The sequence below is a fragment of the Rhamphochromis sp. 'chilingali' genome, assembly GCF_963969265.1.
Source record: "Rhamphochromis sp. 'chilingali' genome assembly, chromosome: 2".
In the NCBI taxonomy this organism is placed as follows: Eukaryota; Metazoa; Chordata; class Actinopteri; order Cichliformes; family Cichlidae; genus Rhamphochromis; species Rhamphochromis sp. 'chilingali'.
Genome location: NC_137930.1, coordinates 4,128,243 through 4,147,635, shown reverse-complemented (window position 1 = coordinate 4,147,635; position 19,393 = coordinate 4,128,243). Strand labels below are relative to the sequence as shown.

The window sequence follows — 19,393 nt, the reverse complement described above, 5'->3', positions numbered from 1 at the left end:
TACATGGTGAATAGAAATGCAATGCAACTGCTACACAACTACAGACTGCTGAAACATGAAACATTAGAAGCAGCCCTAAAACTCTCATCCCTTGCCTACAGATTGTTCATGGCCAGTTTGAAGAAATTAATTTTGATAATTTAAGATAAAGTAACTCACTTTGGCTTTTGTACAGATGTGTTTAAATCAAGTTTCCTGAAGATTTTAAATAGAGTGACCCAAGGCTTAATTTTAGGCCCCATTTAATTTTTTTTCATTAATAAAATAGGAAATAGGAAATAATATGCCTACAGATAAAAAGAGCACCTTTATGCTGATGACACCATACGCTGCTTAGTTGGCTCTTCTCTGAATGAAATGCTGAGGAGCTACAAGTTGCCTTTCAGCAGCTGAGGGTATTATTTTGAAATTTAAAATGGGTTCTTAATGGTAATCTTAAGAGCTTGAAAAAAGTAGGTGTCTGGACTTCTGAAGCCTTTTAAATGAGAAATGTAACATCTTTCCAAACCTAAAGACATCCAGTCGCCTTCTTTTTTCAAGCCTTTCCAGGGGTGTCGAAGTCCAGGCCTCGAGGGCCGGTGTCCTGCAGGTTTTAGATGTCACCCTGGGTCAACACACCTGAATGAAATGATTGGTTCATTACCAGGCCTCTGGAGAACTTCAAGACATGTTGAGCCATTTAAATCAGCTGTGTTGGCTCAAGGACACATCTAAAACCTGCAGGACACCGGCCCTCGAGGCCTGGAGTTGCCCACCCCTGACCTACACAGACATATCTACGCAATGCTGACTAAACCAAATTTATGTTGTTTTCCACAAATCACTCCCAGATCTTAGATCTCAGGTTTTCATACCCTTAAAATAGATGTTATGTTCAAGAGTATAATCTTACAAATATTTGGGTATTTTGAGTGAATATTGAGAAATTAGGGGAAAAGCTGAAGGCTGGATTGGGTTTTTATTATTGAAATATGGTTCGTTTGAATGTATCAGTAAGGAATGTCTTGCAGCAGGGACTCACAGGGTCTGGTGATTACTTAAAGTGTCACCTTTCAGTTTATACATTGATTAATGTAATTTTTAAAATAGAAATATTTAATGAAAAAAATAATAAAAATCAATTTTATGATTTGAATTTATGAAAATGAGTTTAAATTTCTTAAACTTAATAAGACTGATCTGAGAACTGGTGTTTCTAAAGAGGGAGCTAGGGTGAAGCTTGTTTGGAGTAGAGACTAAATAAACATAGGTTATGAAATCCTTTTAACATCAGTTGGACTGCTGACTAAGTTACTGAAGTGATCCAAAGACACTGCAAGCTGACTGATCTCATTTAAGTCAAGGCGCTAAAGGTAACCTTAAATTATTTCTCTTATTGCAGCACACATAGAAAATTTTGTCCCCTGTAACCTCAAACTCAAAGTGCTTCTGGCAGCCAGAAGGTCAGCATACATTAAGTACGGATCATCTGGCCTTAAGATCACTAAGACTGTCATGTAACACAAACATCAGGCGTGCCCATGTACAGCTGTACTGGAGGCAAATTAAAAAGCTGAAATACTTTAAGCGAAGCAGCAGATGTGGGATTGGAACATGGCCGCTCTGTACCAGAGTGTGTATATGTTGAGTTTGTGCATGTATGGAAGTTTGGTAGGTTCAGGATTAATCCTCAGTAATGTGGCTCTTAACAGGCTGGGTTAATCCAGAGTTAACGAGCAGCTGTCAGATGGACAGCAAACTCGCAGTCCTCACATTTCTTTACTGGATGACATCACCTTATGGTAACACGCACTATATTGCCAAAAGTATTGACTCACTCCAAATAATTAAATTCAGGTGTTCCAATATCTTCCATGGCCACAGGTTTTTAAAATCAAGTACCTAGGCAGACTTCTTTTACAAACATTCATGAAAGAACTGGTTGCTGTCATTGAATTCCAGGGTGGTACCGTGATAAGATGGAGTTCAGCTGGGAAATTTCCTTGATGCTAAATATTTCACAGTCAACTTCTAGTGGTATTATAACAAAGTGGTGCTGAAGTGTATAGTGCTCAGCGGTCGCCAACTTTCTGCAGAGCCAGTCACTACAACCCTCCAAACTTCATGAGATTAGTTTAAGAATAGAGCTTTATGGAATACCTTTCCATGGCTGAGCAGCTGCATCCAAGCCATACACCACCAAGTGCAATGCAAAGTGTTGGATGCAGTGATGTAAAACAGTGTTCTCTGGAGTGAAGAGTCATGCTTCTCCATTTGGCAATCCGATGGACTAGTCTGGGTTTGGTGGTTGCTAGGAGAACGAAACTCATCTGACTGCACTGTGCCAAGTGTACATTTTCATGGAGAGGAGATTATGATGTGGGGTTGTTTTTCAGGAGTGAGGCTCAGCTCCTTGTTCTTTCTAAACAAGTTTTAAAACTTCACTTTCACATAGCAATAAAGTACTGTGCAAAAGTCTTGCCCCTCATTTCTTTATATTTTGCTTCCAAGGAGCCAGACTTCTTGGTACATTTTTGAAACGGTCTTAAGCAATAATTCTGCGAGGAGGAAGCAGGAGTACCTAGAGAGAACCAACACAGACATGTGGAGAACATGCAAACTCCAAACAGAAAGGCTTCAGCCAGGTGATGGATTTGCACCCAGGACCTTCTGTGAGGTAACAGGGCTACCAACCATGCTGCCCAAACTGGTCACCATTTCAGGGAGCAATAAACCTAATTCCTAGTTCCCATTTTCCCAGCAAAATATAAAGAAATGAGGAGTGGCTTAACAGTAACGCCCACTCACATCTTGGGTCATTTGACCTCAGGAAATGGCCCAGTGGGCTCACCTGAAACCTTGGCTGATTGTGACCCACACCCGTTTTCACACCTTGGCTCGTGTGATTAGGTAGAGGATCAATAGGGGGTACATGACCCCCTTGGAGGACAATCCTATGGGGCTTAAAATCTGAGACTTGCCACCATTTACTCTTAGACCTGAAGCTTCTCGGATGAAACGTCTTCAAGAAAATTAAAAGAGTCCAGACGCTTTTCTTTCCAAGCTCCTTAGACTACGATGACCTGGATGACTGAGAACCTTCGCAGACATACAGTATGTTTCACACAATACTGTATAACCAAAATACAACCAGAGTGAAATCCCCAGTTGCAAAGAGACACAACACAAACAAGTCATGTCAATATGATTGCATTTATAATTAAGACAGCAATTATTTGTTGCCAATCTATCTGAGACTGATTGCAGTCAGTTCGAGCTGGACTGTGATTGTCTGAACAAAGGTTATTGCCCTCAACCTGTGAAATTGCTGATTGATTAAAAGTGATCACCCAGAGGTTGAGGCTGCTGCACATTCAACTTCTGGGCATTGCAACTACTTGCAATCAGTTTATAACAACAACAAAAATTCATTGCAATCAACGAGCAACCACCTGATCTTCCAAGCTGTAATGAAGTTGCACCAACATGAGTTCTGCAAATTACCACATCACATCATTATGTAACAGTTCTAATGTTTTGGTTCTGTTATATAAATAAATATTAATGGAAAAAATACTGCTACAGATTTTAAAACTGAAACACAACAAAAAACTATATAAAAAATATAATAAATGTCTGCTGTCTGGCTCTGCCATCAATCTGTGGAGTAATTTTGAAAAAGCTAAAAAAGGCAGCTGTGCTGATGCAGTAACACTGCAGAGGTTCATGAGACTTTCAGCTGTGTGGTTGCAGACTAATCTACTCTTTTTGCATTTCTTAATTTGCTGCATTCTTTGTGTGAATTAGCAGAGCGACAGTTATGTTTTCTTGTGGGATTAGTAGAGATGCTGATTGCATTAGCACTCTGGGTTGTACCATTAATGACGCCATGATGCCGCCAAGTCGTGTGGCTTGTGGAAAAACAACAAACAACTTTTAAAACGTATTTTAGGACTAACTCAGAAGTCTTGATGCAGTTTAAAAAATATCAGATTTGAAAAGCAATTCCATACATAAGTTAAGAATCCCCACTGATTTAGACAGAGATATTAAAATGACTGCCCATAGGCCTGTCGAGTGGCAAAACTTCCTTTTAAAACTAAACTGTCAACATTAAAAAATAAATCCTTTGTGTTTAATTACAGTGTTGTCCTTAAAACACAACTGGAGCTGAAATATCTGCAGCACAATCACTCAAGGCAAAGATTGCAGTCATTCTCATTTGAGAAACATGAAGTACAATTTCCAACCCTCCCTTTTCCTCTGATGTTTTTCATCAGTACTGTAAATATGTGTGATTGTCTTACTGTTCCTCTTCTGAAAGTTTGTGATGATGCAAGTGCGCACTCATGGTGCAACCATAAAGGGCTGATCCAAGAGTTTTTCCCACTTACTTTAACACTGGCCTTGATGGAAGTGGAGGTTTGAGTTTTAATGACGTAGGACAGAAAACACAGTGAGCATGCTTCAGGGAAGTAAGTAAGTTTTCCTTGTTTGCAAGAAAATTCTACTTGCAGGGCTTTTCTCTGAGAAGAGATGAGATGGACTTAAACCCACACGTAAACACAAGTGTGATCTCAGCCTGGCGAAGTCAGATCTATCCTGCTTCACAGGTCAGACGAAGGAGGCAGGCGCAGCAGCTGTGATGTTTACTGTTAATGCATCACACACGCACACAGATTAAGACCCAAACTGTCCTCAAATCCTGTGAGGCATCCAGATGTTGATTATGAGCACATTAAATGGTCCAGAGAGCTGCGTCAGGCTGAGAAATCACCTCCTGACTCTGACTGCAGGTCTGACAGACGGACAACACATCCACGACAATGATCGCATTTTAAAAATTTAAAAATCAAAAATAAACACAACTTCTTGACTCCAAGCAGGTTAAACAGAGGATTCAAAACCCAGTTTTTCTTGGTCAGTTCAATTCAATTTTATTTATATAACTCCAAATCTATAATAATGGTCACCTCAAGGTGCTTTGTAATGTAAAATAAAGACACTACAAAAATAGAGAGAAACTTCAACAATCAAACGACTCAATATTAGCAAGCACTTGGTGACAGTGGGAAGGAAAAACTCCCATTTAACAGCAAGAAACCCCTTGAAGAGCCAGAGCCTTGTTTTTTTTTCACATTTTCCCTTCATACACAACATCAGGATTTAAAGTCAACATTAGAAAAACAAGATAGGAAACAAGGTTTAGAACAAACAAACAAACAAACAAACAAAAATCTGTTTCAAAAAATGTCCTTGGGGATTATTTCAAATACTCTTATACCAAACACACTACATATTTACAGCCTCTATAAATTCGGTGTAAAGATACTTTTTGACTTTTTTCACATACTCATCTTCCTCCCCAAACCTCCAAGCTGTCTGCTGGAGTTTCCTTCCTGTTAAAAAGGAGTTTTTCCTTCCCACTATTGCCAAGCACTTGCTCACAGGGGGGGCATTATTGGGGTTTTCTCTGTATTACTGTAGGGTCTTTACCTAAAAGTATAAAGTGCCTTGGAGCAAATGTTGTGATTTGGTGGTATTTTACCTCCTAGGACCTTGTGTCCACATATGTGGACATCACATTTTTCTCAAAGACAAAAAACAAATCTTGTAATTCTTTGTTTTTACATTTTTTAGGTCCCAATCAGCCCAAATAGCAAAGAAAAATTAAAAATGCATGCCATGAGAGAGCTTGGGTCTTAGGAGGTTAAAAAACAAACAAACCAACACTATACTGTACTGAATATCGTACACAACTCAAGCTTCTCGGGCAATGCAGCATTTAGCTGTCCCCAGCGTCCTGTCTTTCACCCTCCCTTTAACTGTCTGTTAACCCGGATGATTTGTCTAATGCTACGTGTTGAGAAGCAGGTAGGCACTATTACTGAGAGAGAGAGTACTCGTGCTCCAAACGTCATTGTGAAAGCACACAGTCTATAGGAGAGAGTGACAGTGCATCCTCAGATGTTTGTCAACGCATCCCTGCTATTATAAAGTCACTGCTCGAAATCATCGCAGGCCAAAATGACTCTGCAGTGCAGATCTAAAACTGTAGGCAAGGGCACAGATACAGTTGCTGGGTATATTTAAATTTTAAGCACACAAAATTCTGACTTCAAAATACCCACCAACAATTTTTATATATCCAAACAATGTGTAACAGTCATTTCGAAAACAGGGAACTGATGCGGTCATTTGATATTTTCCATCTTTTTCTGCTGAAGTAAACTGAAGTGTGGATGTGACTTTGTGAAAGGACGTAAAGTTTGGTTGACAGAGCAATCAGAGAAAAGTTCGCGCCATGAAATTCCTCACAAGAAGGTTTATTTTATTTGGATCATAGTTTCTGCTGCTGACGTTTTAGTCTGTGTATTTCTTTGGTGGACTTTGAGCATCACAAAGCAGACTGATGGCTCCTGAACAAAATGATCCAGATGGATAAATAGTCCAAAGGGCCAGAGGAAGAATACAGAGATTTGATTCAGAGGTGAAGTGTCCCTTTAAAACGAACTGCCCCACAAGCATAGTGGTAAAGAGTGGTGGATCTTACCTCTCTCCTCTCTTTGGACAGCATGACAAAGCCGTTGTTGTCGACCAGGTAACAGCTCAGATCCTGAACAGGAAGAAGCAGAAAGAAACGGGTCTCTTTAGGATCTTCTAACACAGAGGATGATTTTTAGTGATGAGCAACAAACAAGAAACAACTGCTGTGCACTTACAGCACTGTCACAGCTGAGAGGACACACACCTTCAATGTCTGAACACTGGAGGAAGGGAAGGAAAAGGAAAGTGTGGAGATTTTAGAGAATTTAGTCTGAATGCTTCTTTTTATGGAAAGTAATAAACCAGTAAAAACAACATAATTAATATAATTAATGTTTACTTACATCTGTGTCGTTGGGCTGCAAGATGAAACAGACAGTGAAAAGAGTGATGCATAAATTAAAATGTAATTATTATAAGAAATTAGAGATAATGAGAAACATTTATGTTGGCATCCTGCAGAAAACTAAAGCTCGGCTGTGAATCCGTTTCTGTGATAAACACAGAAAATTTATACGACGCAGGTGAGGACGGATGACAGCAGCTTTCACCCTCACGCTGCTGCAGTTTTTAAATTCAGATTTTTGAATCGAGCTTCCTTAAATGATCCCTTTAATCTGCTTAAACTGTCACAAAGAGCATCTACTTGCATAAGATGTGGTTTTATTTTGGGTCACACACCATCATTTGGTTTAAGAGCACCAACAGCTTCAGTTTCCACTCGCCAGGATCAGTTTTCTGCTATAAAAATGCAAGAAGGCATACTTTTACATCCTGTTTTGAAGACGAGAACCTCTAATCCCCAAACTTTAAACTCCACCGAGGCTGAGAGGTTTTTACTGAAAGGGAATGACACGTTACGAAGCTCAGAAACTGTAAATCAGCTGCAAGAGAATGTAAATGTGTTGAGTCGGTCGGATGAGTTAGTGTCGGCACTGAAGCTATCCTGTAAATACATTAATCCAGCCCGTCACAGCTGTCAGCTCCTATTAATAACATTATCTACACCATCAACCTCCACGGGACATCTGCAGCTCTGCTTCTGCTTCACTTAACTGCAGGGGGGGACGTTTGCAAGGTCAAAGACCTGCGGAGAGAGTGTAATACTAGCCGGCCTTCTGGGGACAACTTTTTCAACAGGATCAAAAGTTTGTAGCCAATTTTCAGCTTATTACACAGCAGGAAGGAAACCTGCAGAGCTCAGTTTGCTTCTATTAGATCTTCACCATCAGGGGGAAAAAAATAAAGTCTGTTTCCTAAATTATAAGGGGCTCTTCTTGTGCTCTGTTCCAGTCCATGACAAAAATACCTCTGCTTGGAGTCACTAGGTAGAAATACAGCAGCAATCTTTCCTTCTCTTTATCAGATGGGAAAAAGGTTTTGTAATTAGCACCTTCTTACATCTATTACAGAGACGATCAAGATCAAAACCATTAACTATTAGATAATGTGTGGCTGGGATTTGGTCCTGTTATCTCCTGTAGCTCCTGTTCCTCTGATTGGAGACACTATTCCTCACCATGCCAGGTGCTGACAGGTCAATTTTTTGTGGGGATTTTCTCAAAGCTGCAGGATAAATACAGTCAGAAACCAGATGAATAATCAAGTTGAAGAGAAAGCCACTTTTATTTACTTCGGTCACAATCCTGAACTAATCACACCTCGATATTTTACATGAAAAGGCTGCAGCACCTTCAGAGTGCGGTTGGCAAGAAGCAGACTTGGTGTTGGAGCAAGCGCTTTACAGCCCATTTCCACAATGCTGGTTGCTTTGAAACATTTAATGTTCAGTCCTTTTCACAGCTCAGGGAGAGGTTGGAGGGCCAGACTGGAGTTGGGCCTACATCTCTTGTTTGGTTCAACCATCTGAGGGATTATCTGCACCACAGTTCATTACAACCAAAGCTCATTGTTATAATTTACTTAAGGGTCTTTCTTGAAAAGAAATCAACACTCTGTTTTGTGTTGGGATAAACAGACGTCATTTACGATGGTGGTCTGCTGTAGTACCAACATCACCCACTTTCTGATATTTCTGTGCAAAAGCTTAATAAGTCCAAGAAGAGACACATGGAGAAGGAAATGAGCAAAAATGGGACCTCTTTAGACTAAATGACCCAACAGGACTAACTAAAGAGCACAATCCATTTCTGATGTATTATTAAGAATGAAATCCACTAGCTTCTGATCTTATTGACTTTATTCTATATGCACATTTTGGTTTAATCCTAATGAAAGGTCGGAGAGAATTATCGCCTACACTTAAGGATTTTTGCTCTCTAATGAACAAAAAAGAAAATTGAAAAAATGACCTCTGAATCTGGAGGATTATAACTGAACAGTCACAAGCAAGACTCTCTTCTGTGTCCTTGGAAACTTGGTGACATTTGGTGCTGCTTGTTAACTACCTGGAAGACTCTGGCCCAACTGCAGACGAAGCTGCATCTCCACCACGAAGATGTTTATGATCCCACAGGGGGGCGGAGATATAAAACTTGGATGGCTTGATAGCTTATTTACATTTTAGCACCTCTGGCTTTAAATATTCTCAAAAGTCTGCACTGTTTCAGATCAAACCTGCAACAGCAGACAGTTTGTACAAGGTCACAGCCAGAATACAGTTCAGCAGGGAATTAGGATGCTAAAAACAAGCCTCTGTTTGTCCTCTGATACTGTATATTCAGTCAGATCTTAGTTTTTATATCAGAGGACATAGAAAAGTAACACAACTGTGAATCGGTTAGTCTTCAATTCTATTCTGCAATGAAGTTATCAGTGCTGTAACATCAATATCCGATCAATGCCAGACTCCCACCAGGTGCATGTTGAGGAAGTCTCTGTGTTCAGGGTCAATTTAGCATAATTTGACAGAAAACTAGTGCCGTGGTCTTTGAAATCCCAGCTGCTCCATCCATTGAAAATGATGGTGTGAATAAGAGTTCTGTAACAGGAAGTGCATGTTTCATTTCACCAAATCAGGGCAGGAAATAAGAAAGAAACAAAGAAATTAAAATACATCCGCATGTTTTATCCACTTTAGAAAAAAGGCAATTAAAGCCTTTGAGCTAATGTTAATGTCAGCTTGAGTTGAGCTGCTGGGCCCTTAGTCTTGACTGGCAGGTGTTTGTCTTTGCAGTTTGTTGCTCCAGTTCATCGTTCTCATATACACACATTTACAAATACCAGTTTCATAAGCCAACTGGTTTTTTTTTTTAGAGATATTTAATTAATTAATAAAAAGTCAAATACAAAGCCCATTCGAAGTCAGAATGCTATGTTAAATATAAAGAGCACTTAACCCTTTATTTAGAAACTGCACAAAAGGAAAAAGTGGGTTGCAAAGACGGTTGTACATGTGCAACAAATAAAGCAGCTAACTATACCAACTACAGTATATCAGATATACCAGTTAAATGTGTGGTAGGATGTGGGCTGGCATGAGACTCAAATATATTTAGCAACTGATTTTAGTGTCTTTTTTCTTTGTCTTTTTCACTCCTCCAATATGCTCTGCTGTCCTCCATGCTCTTATTTTGAAAGTTCCATCTCTGATATTAAGAAATCCTCAGCCCCGGTGTGGCATTTGTCATCCTGCAGTCTGACAGACATCAAATCCACTATCTTGAACTGTTGCAGTTTCTATTTCTGCTCGGAAGAACCACTGCAAGGTGGATGGTCTCTCTAAGCGGACCCTGCATTTGGTTTGACATTAACTCGTAACTTAAAGTGCTTGATTTGAACAGATGCTGCTGCCTGTCACATTATTCTGACAAATTCATATGGTGACCCCTAACTGAGAGATTATGAGAGAAAATCTCTACATGTAAACAGCAAAGGTTACAAAATAAGGAATTAGAAACATTTCAAAGGTTTTGGTAGGAAGCAAATGCCTGGCTGTGATGTTCTAAGGTACACTTAAAACACAATCTCCACCAACACCTTTAACTGGTTTGTGTTTCTGTAGTCAGCTTCAGCCCGCTTTTTAAGGGAAAAGTCACTTAAACTTCCTGTCAACCTCTAGACAATAAACACAGGTCAATGAAATGACCTCAAAAATGAAAGAAATCAGACAATGTGTGTTTGTGTGAAAGTGAGTCCTGCGGTCACCTGCTTGGCGATGGCCCAGAACCGCTTTTCCAGCCAATCCAAGGACATCTGCAGCCCGACAGCTAAAAATAGAAAACACACAGAGACACGCGCAGCATTAAGACAGACGCAGGGTAAGATGGACTCTGCAGAGGCGGCGCTGAACATTTTGCTGTGTTTGTGGAGGAAAGGGAGGTGGACAGGAAATCAATTCAACCCTCGGTTCACCTCTGTCGTGTCCTGACGCCAATGAAGGGATGTAAACACTGATGAGCCTGATGGTGTGTGTGCTCCCTGCAGGCTGGGTAATGACACATCTCTGGGTAATGCTCTGTAGCAGCTTCATTACTGTGAGCATCAGACTGTAGTACACAGCAAGCATTTAGGAGCATGTTGAACGGGGAACAGTTTATATTCTGTTGAGAATCCGTGTCAAGTTAAATCTGGGCTGATGTGTCTAAAGACTTCACTAAAACCCAGTTGACCACTTGCTGAAACCTTCGCCTGAATAACATTGGTTCAATTAGTGTGTACAAACTGTAACTCAAAGCAGATTCATCTAGTGCTTTTCTAGAGTAGCTCTACATGATTCATAGTTTAGATGAATCCTTTATCTTTCAACATGTATATTAAACAAATATGTAAGACTGCTTTCTTTAATTTTTGCAGTATTGCTAAAATTAGAAGCATCCTGTCTCAGAGTGATGCTGAAAAATTATTTCATTTATTTATTACTTCTACACTGGACGACTGTAATTCATTATTATCAGGAAGTCCTAAAAACTCCCTGAAAAGTCTTCAGTTAATCCAAAATGCTGCAGCAAGAGTCCTGACAGGAAAGAGAGAGCAGATTTCTCCTGTTTTGGCTTCCTGTTAAATCCAGAATTTAAAATCCTGCGCCTCACATACAAGGTCTTAAATAATCAGGCCCCATCTTATCTTAATGACCTTGTAGTACCAGATCACCCTATTAGAGCACTTCGCTCTCGCTCTGCAGGCCTACTTGTTGTTCCTAGAGTATTTAAAAGTAGAATGGGAGGCAGAGCCTTCAGTTTTCAGGCCCCTCTTCGGTGGATATAATATAACATTCAAGATGATCATGCTCACACTGGATTGGCTGTGTTCAGTGAATGAAGCCTACAGAAGTGTGAGTGAGTTAAAAATGTGCCAACCTGACAGCCAATCACTGATCTTGGACACTGTAGCCATCCCTGTAAGTACATATAAGTACAGTAGTCATATAATGCACTGTAATTTAGTTTGTGTTTGTTTGCTTTTGAGCTGGTTTAAGCTGATGTTTTTTCATTTCTGTCACGCAGTAGAACCAAACCAAAGCATCTAAAGCAGGTAAAGCCTTAGATGGTGTATGTCACATGCTAAATTGTAGGTAGTCTGTGGTAATTTCTTGTTCTTTGGCATCAGTAAAACATCCCTCTAAGGCCTTCGGCTAATCTAAAAGCATGAGGCAATGAACGCATTTTGGACGACACTGCTCTGATTGTTTGTTCCCTGCAGAATTGATTTCAAATATTATTAATTAAGCCCAGAGATTTCTAACCCAAAGTTATTAATCAGATCTGCCTCCTCTCTCAGCACGAGTCTCCAGGATGACTCGTTCCTTTTTGCTTTGAGGTTAAAACTGGTACAAACTGATCTGAAAGGATTCCTTTGTCATGACTGAAGAGATGAAAGTTTCAAACCCTGCCATCACTGAAAACACTTTTAAACTCTTCTTTTGAAAAATTACGTTTTGTGAGTCATGACATTTCATATTGCTTTACCCTTCATTCTTTCAGTGCTTTAACTATAGGGGTTTTTTTTAAAAATACTTTTCCAGGAGTCGTCATTTTTATAGTGAAAGTAAAAGCTGATAACTAAAATTAAAAAGCTGCTTTCATCTGTCTTAAACTCTTGGTCTGTGTTTTAATTACCACCATCCATTTCAAAGGTAAAAGTGCTGTGAGAGAAGAAAAAGCTTGATGGATGAGAACAATTACACAGCTAATGGACAAGGAAAGTGAGAATAAGACTTGAACAAAAACACTATCAACCTGCAAAATATTCTTCTTAGTGCTCTATAACTAACAACAAGGACACTCGAAGATGTTACCGTCACCATAAATGAGAGTCAGTAAGTGTGCACAGATCTGAATGGATTTAAGCTCACATGCTGGGTTATTGTGAAGATATTTCAAACAAAGTCTAAGGCGCCGAGAGAGGCACTGCTGAAGGCCTTTAATGAGCAGTAATGAATGAGTGTCTACAAGGTGGACAGGAGGAACACGTTATAGTTGACGGGAACAGATGGACACGAGAAACAAAGGAAATCAATCGAAACAACAACATCGAAAATGAGGAAAAGAAAACTGGATCAACTTCTGCTTTGTTGTCAGAGTGAATGATCTCGTTACCATTCGTGCCAGCACGGGGCATTTCAAAGTAGAATGGGAGGCAGACACCTCTCCTGTGGGGCCAGCTCCCAGCTTGCTTTCAGGAGACACACACCCTCTCTACTCATAAGATCAAAGTTTTCCTTTTTGATACATTTAGGGCTGGATAGGTGGTCCTGAACCCTCCCTTATTTATTCTGGATAAATGAGCCCAGTCAATACTGGATTTTGACAAAAATTGAAGCAAGACTCCAACATCCAGTCAGACCTGGCACCTCCGCCCTCCGTATATTACTTGGTAACCTCCCCGTTACAGGACCTGTGGGAGTCGTTTCACCTCACAGCAACTTAATATCTGAAACTGTTTTTGTCACTTTCATAATGAAAACTCTTCTTCACGCAGGCAGCTGGTCTGCAGCCTACAGATGAGAGATACGAGGCGGCACGTCAAGCCTCTTGTGTTCTGGTATTATTGGAAAAGCCGAGCAGCCGTAAAAGCTTTTATTTGTGGTCATTGCTTGTTATCGAGCTGCTAGTTATTGAGCCTTCCACCGACTGCAGACTCTGCTCTGATGCTGCAGTATGAAGAAAAAATAATACACTTTTGTCCGTTTGGTTGCTGCAGAGAGTTTCATCTCCATTCCTGCACTTTAGACTAAATTTTAGTCTAGTTTCTGAAGAACAGAGAATACTCAGTACTAATTGGCTGTGCAGAGGCAATGAGGCACCTCGCCGCGCTTTTAATACAGAACCGCAACTCATCATTAACGATCTCTGACACACTGACCTCCAACCTTTGACTTTGAGCCACATTTTTGCTCCTGGTTCTGCTGTGCTGCTGAGAACTGTGCAGTTTGTGATCCAGAGACTCTCTCAGTTTTGTTCGGGTTGATTAAAGATCTTTCAACTTTGAGCTTTTGATGTCTTCAAGCTGAAAGATGCTAGTCCATCAAGTGGGAAGAGATGCATTTGCCTCCCTCACAGGAACAGATTGTTTGTTCATTCATTCTCACCTCGTTCAATACAAATACCCAGCATAAAGTACTCTAAGAGCTTCCTAACAATTCAAGAAATATCTGTATAAACCTAAGTGGAAACGGTCTCTGGCAGCATTGGACCTGACAAAGTGTTTTCAGCTCATTTGGTGGTTCTGCTCAGTTTTTAGGCGTGCTATAGTGAGCACATTGATTAGCTGTCTGGACACCATTTTACCCTCATTTTTGCTCTTATTAGTTTCCAGAGTAAGAGGCATAAAAAGCCCCTTTACACTCTCTTGGCAGCCAGAAATGGAAAGACTAGAATGAAACGAGTATTTTGCAGATAAAAAGCTCATTTAGATATTCCCCACAGAGAGTGGTGGAGACTGAAAACAGAGCTCAAAGAAGTCATGTGCAGGAAGGCTGTTTGGTTTTTCATGTTACAGGTAACGTTGCCAGTGGACTTGCAAAGTATCTTAACTCCAGACTCTGCAGCTGCTGGCAAATGAATCATTGACCTCTTCAGAATAATCTGACTGACAGAAGTATCTTTGGTAGTATGTCTGTGAAGATTCTCAGTCATCCAGGTCATCGTAGTCTAAAGAGCAGTGTTGGGTAAGTTACTTTAAATTAGTAACTTAGTTACATTACTAGTTACTTCTATCAAAAGTAACTCAGTTACTTCAAGTTACTTGTTACTTTCAAAGTAACTAGTTACTAGGAAAAGTAAGTTTGGTTTTACTCAGAATTCTCTTGTTAATGTGTTGCTTCCATAACTTTGCCAGTCTTCTAGCTTGCTTACTTGCCACAAGTGCACTGTGCCACCTACCAATAGAAAGGAAAAAATAATGTGCACATTTCCACGAGAGAAATCCCACGCCTGACTGCCATGATTCTAGCCTACGTCACAGCGTCATGTGCGCCTTTTACATCCAACACAAAAACTGCAGTCGTGGTGCTTTCGATTGTACTCAGAACTCTGAAATTCTGCCTTCTGAATAGGAAGATGTAGGTAACACCAGACTGCAGATGAGCTGCATACAGGGCTGGACTGGGACAGAAAATCGGCCCGGGCATTTTGACTAGAGACCGGCCCACCATTATAGTAAAAATCATAAAGCCTTTGAATGAAAACAAACACTGTTGTGACAGTGATGTTCACTGTTCTGATGGTATATATGCATCAATCTATCAATTGTTTGTTGCAAGACTCAGATAATTATTTTTTAAAAGCTAGACATTTTAAATGAGAATAAGAAAGAAAAGTATTTCTTTGTGCCCCCCACACAGAATAACTCCACCTTTGTGTCTTTTTCATTGTAGCTGAATTACGAGACAAACTGTGTTCCTTTTCAGAATCAGAATCAGAAACTTTATTGTCATTGTCATGAGAACAACGAAATTAAGAATGGTCCCCGATCATTGCATCATCCCTAGCAATATCAAAATATAAATAAAACAATAAAATTCAATAAATAAAATAGATAGAATACTTAAAATACTAATAAGATATAACAGTAAAACATTCACATACATTCCCACACACATGCTTCAGACCGTGCATAGATTAACACAAGAGTGGCGTGATGGACATTTTTTTGTAGTATTCAGATGTGTTATTGCAGTTGGATAACAGCTGTGTTTGAGTCTATTAGTCCTTGCTCTGATTGCCCTGTACCGTCTGCCTGAGGGCAACAGTTCGAACAGGGAGTGGCCAGGATGTGAGGTGTCTTTTATGATGTTTTGGGCCTTTTTAAAACAGTGGGCGTTGTGTAGAACTTCCAGTGTGGGGAGAGGGCAGCCAGTGATCTTTTGGGCGGTGTTAATGATCCCTTGGAGTGCTTTCCTCTGAGCCCCTGTGCAGCTAGTGTACCAGATGCATATGCAGTAAGTTAGAACACTCTCAATGGTGGCTCTGTAGAAGGACACCAGCAGTCTCTGTGTGATGTTATTCCTCCTGAGAATTCTCAGGAAGTACAGTCTCTGTTGGGCCTTTTTCAGCAGCTCGGAGGTGTTCACACTCCAGGAAAGGTTCTCCTCTATATTGACTCCCAGGAAGCGGAAGCTTGCCACCCTTTCTACACAGTCCCCATTTATGAATAGTGGTTGGATCTCTGCCTTTTTCCTTCTGAAGTCTATTATGAGTTCTTTGGTTTTTGAAGTGTTGAGGAGGAGCTCAATAAGAAACGCTAATATTTTCTCTGAGTACGAGACGATTCTGTTTTTTACGGGATGGTTGGCATCATAATAATTAACCTTATGAACAAAATAAAGTTCAACATCAATAACATCATAGCACCCACCCAGCTGTAGAAACTCCGTCATGCTAGCTAGTAGGCAGTAAGAGTTATTGTAACTGACTGTAAAAAGTCAGCGTAACGAAAATAAACTCCACCTAAATTTGGTTTATATCTGACCAAGATAGACTGCAGGTCATAACTTCTTACCTGAAGTTCAGTTCACACTCGGACCGGCAGCCGCCTCGGGTCTCTCCTCCTCCTGCCTCCCCTTTCCCTCATCCACCTGCTGGCCTCCACCACTTGCTAATGTTACTGAATCTGTGGAAGCTCCGTGATAGCCACCACACGAAGTAACGAATAATGAGCCTATCTAAATCCCAGTAACGACTAACGCGTTCCCGGTTTTGGCATAATAACTAGTTACCGTGCTCGTTACCACAATAATAACGTAGTTACTGTAACGCGTTACTTAATAACGCCTTAGTCCCAACACTGCTAAAGAGCTTGGGGAAAAAAGCGTCTGGACTTCTTTAAGTTGCTTGAAGACGTTTCACCTCTCATCCGAGAAGCTTCTTCAATTCTAGGGTCAAATGGTGGAGAGTCCTAGATTTTAAGCCCTATGGGAGTGTCCCCAACAGAGATGGGCAGTCTGCCCATCTCTGTTTATACTTTTTTCAAGTAACGAGTAAAGTAAGGGATTACTATTGCAAAAACGGTAATTAGATTACCGTTACTTTCCCGTAGGAACGCTGCGTTACTGCGTTACTAAAACCTTGATTTTTTGCCAGAATGTCTCATGATAGTGACGTAAGCGAGTGCGCCGTTAGTGACAACAGCTGTGTGCAGATCAACAATGGATCACATATCGAGTGCAGAGAGAGTATGAGCGTGCAGCGTTTAAAGCATGGAAGTACTGACCTTACTTTGAGTTTGATTCCATAAAAAGTGACAAAAACATTAGTGTCTGTTGTGCGTGGGAAGAAAACTTCTTTTTACAGCGAAAAAAACCCCTAAACTTCCAAGCAAGCACCGAGTAGCTACGACGTAATGGGAAACTCACAGAGAAACTGGATTCTTCCACTGACCGCGGCACACCTGCACCAGGGTAAACCTCCGCCTACCGCACTCCTGCTTTACAGGTGAAAATAGAGCAACAGGACCGCTGAGACTTTGATTTTATTTATTTTCTGCTGTGTTTTACTTGCATCTATTTGAAAGACTGAGTGTAAACACACAAAATATTTTATTTTATGTGCTGGAATGTGCAGAAAATAGGTTTAAATGTTAAACTAATTTCTTCCAGTCAGAGAATGTTGCATATAATTAAATTTTTGCTTGATGCATAAAGTTAAAAGATTAAAACTAATAAAACAAGTTTTAAAAAGAGACTTTTCCATTTGATTACATTTTGTATGATGGATTATGTAGAAAAAGTAGAATTGGGCTGAAAGATCTATCGCTTTATCACCTATTCAGGTTGTAAATCGTGTTTTTAAAAAGTAACTAAGTAATTAATTACCTTTGAAAATAAGTAATCAGTAAAGTAACGGGATTACTTTTTTGGGGAAGTAATCAGTAATTAGTTACTGATTACTTTTTTCAAGTAACTTGACCAACACTGGTCCCCAAGAGGGTCACGGACCCCCTATTGATCCTCTGCCTAATCAAACAAGCCAAGGTGTGAAAACGGGTGTAGGTCACAATCAGTCAAGGTTTCGGGTGAACCCATTGTGAGACCTAGCCCCCTCTATCATGTGACTTACTGAGGTCAGATAGCCCAGGATCTGAGTGGGCGGATTATAGATGGCAGACAGTTGGTGTCGTAAACCACCGCCTCTGTTCAAAGACGGTCGCTCACAGTGGACATAGATGGCTTCTTTCACTCCTCTTTCAAACCATCTGTCTTCTCTGTCCTAAATGTGAACATCCGTCCAAAAACAGTGGCAAAAGATTAGAATTATTGGACGGATGAAGTTGATCTGTCACTGTTGGATGGGGAAACAGGCACTAGCAAGCTAATAATGAACAGAGCCCTGCTGATAAAGAGAAAATTGCAGATAGGCGTAATGTTAGACTTCATTTAGCCACAGGCTAAACAACAACAGCTCCTAATAGGAACAAGATCATATTTCTTACATGCATTTTACACTAAAATGTCACATTTGGGTAGACAAATATGTGAAAGTATCCATATAAAGGCACAGATGTGAACATAACTGTAATCTTAAGGGATTAAAGGATGATGTCACATCAATATTGTGCCTAAAATTTGTTTCTGCTAGTCCCAAAAAACAATCAGCTTCTGCCAGTTCAAAGGTTGCTGGCTGCAGGTTGATGATGCAGCCTTTGGACAGCAAGGAAATTCTGTCTGTACTTTAAGAGAGTACAGTACTGGGACACCCCCCGAGATCAGTGTGTAATAGCAGGCTCGTAGCAGAAGGGGGAAATGTGACACTGCATTTGTGTTTGGGGAGTGTCCTGACCTTTGGGTCTTTTAAACCTCTTAAGGCATCACTCTCAGTCATTCCTCTAAAATAGCCTCTCTGCAGACTCAGTGGTCTGCGGCTTTGCTCAGCCGTTTGATTTCATTTCTCAGTTTTTTTCTCCTTTCCTGTCAGCAGCGTCCTTATCGCCGCCCTTCAGAGCTGCAGCTGAACTGTTTCTGCTGCAGTCTGCAAGGACGGGACAAAACAAGCACCACATTTATTCATGCTTCTTGACATAAAGTAAAAATACACACAAATACTGAGGGATTCATGTAACAGTTATTCTCCCTTTGTCTCTGAGTATTTTAATCTGTAGCTGAAGCCTGCGTTTTATTTTAATAGACCACCAACTTCTCATTTGTGTTGAGTGTGCTGAAAAACTGAGAGCACCACTCAGAACATAAAAATTTTATGATCCAATTTATTGTCAGCTCTGTTTATAGTGTTAATCTTATTCTTTAATATTCCATATACTTATGCATACCTTTACTGGCCTGTACATATGAATTTCTACCTACAGTAGCAATCTTTGAAAATTTCTCTTATTGTTTTTGATAACTGCATTTGTAGTTTCTGGATCGTGCTACAGTGTTGCTGAGGTAAGATGATTTCACCACAGTGATCAATATAGTTTATCTAACCCATTTTTATGAATGTGAAATGCAAATCTGACGATGCAGTAAGAGCCC

The 19,393-nt window shown here is 40.2% G+C and overlaps 1 protein-coding gene across 1 annotated transcript in view; it reads right to left on the bottom strand.

Annotated features, from left to right (window-relative positions):
* Positions 1-19,393, bottom strand: part of LOC308387181 (voltage-dependent calcium channel subunit alpha-2/delta-4-like) — an 83,919-nt gene that overhangs the window by 9,918 nt on the left and 54,608 nt on the right. Inside the window, exons 28-31 of the mRNA XM_080867081.1 lie at positions 10,633-10,694; positions 6,870-6,884; positions 6,702-6,746; positions 6,533-6,595 (exon numbers count right to left, since the gene is read on the bottom strand). Coding sequence (XP_080723207.1) covers positions 6,533-6,595; positions 6,702-6,746; positions 6,870-6,884; positions 10,633-10,694 — 185 coding nt within the window. The remainder of the gene's footprint in view (positions 1-6,532; positions 6,596-6,701; positions 6,747-6,869; positions 6,885-10,632; positions 10,695-19,393) is intronic.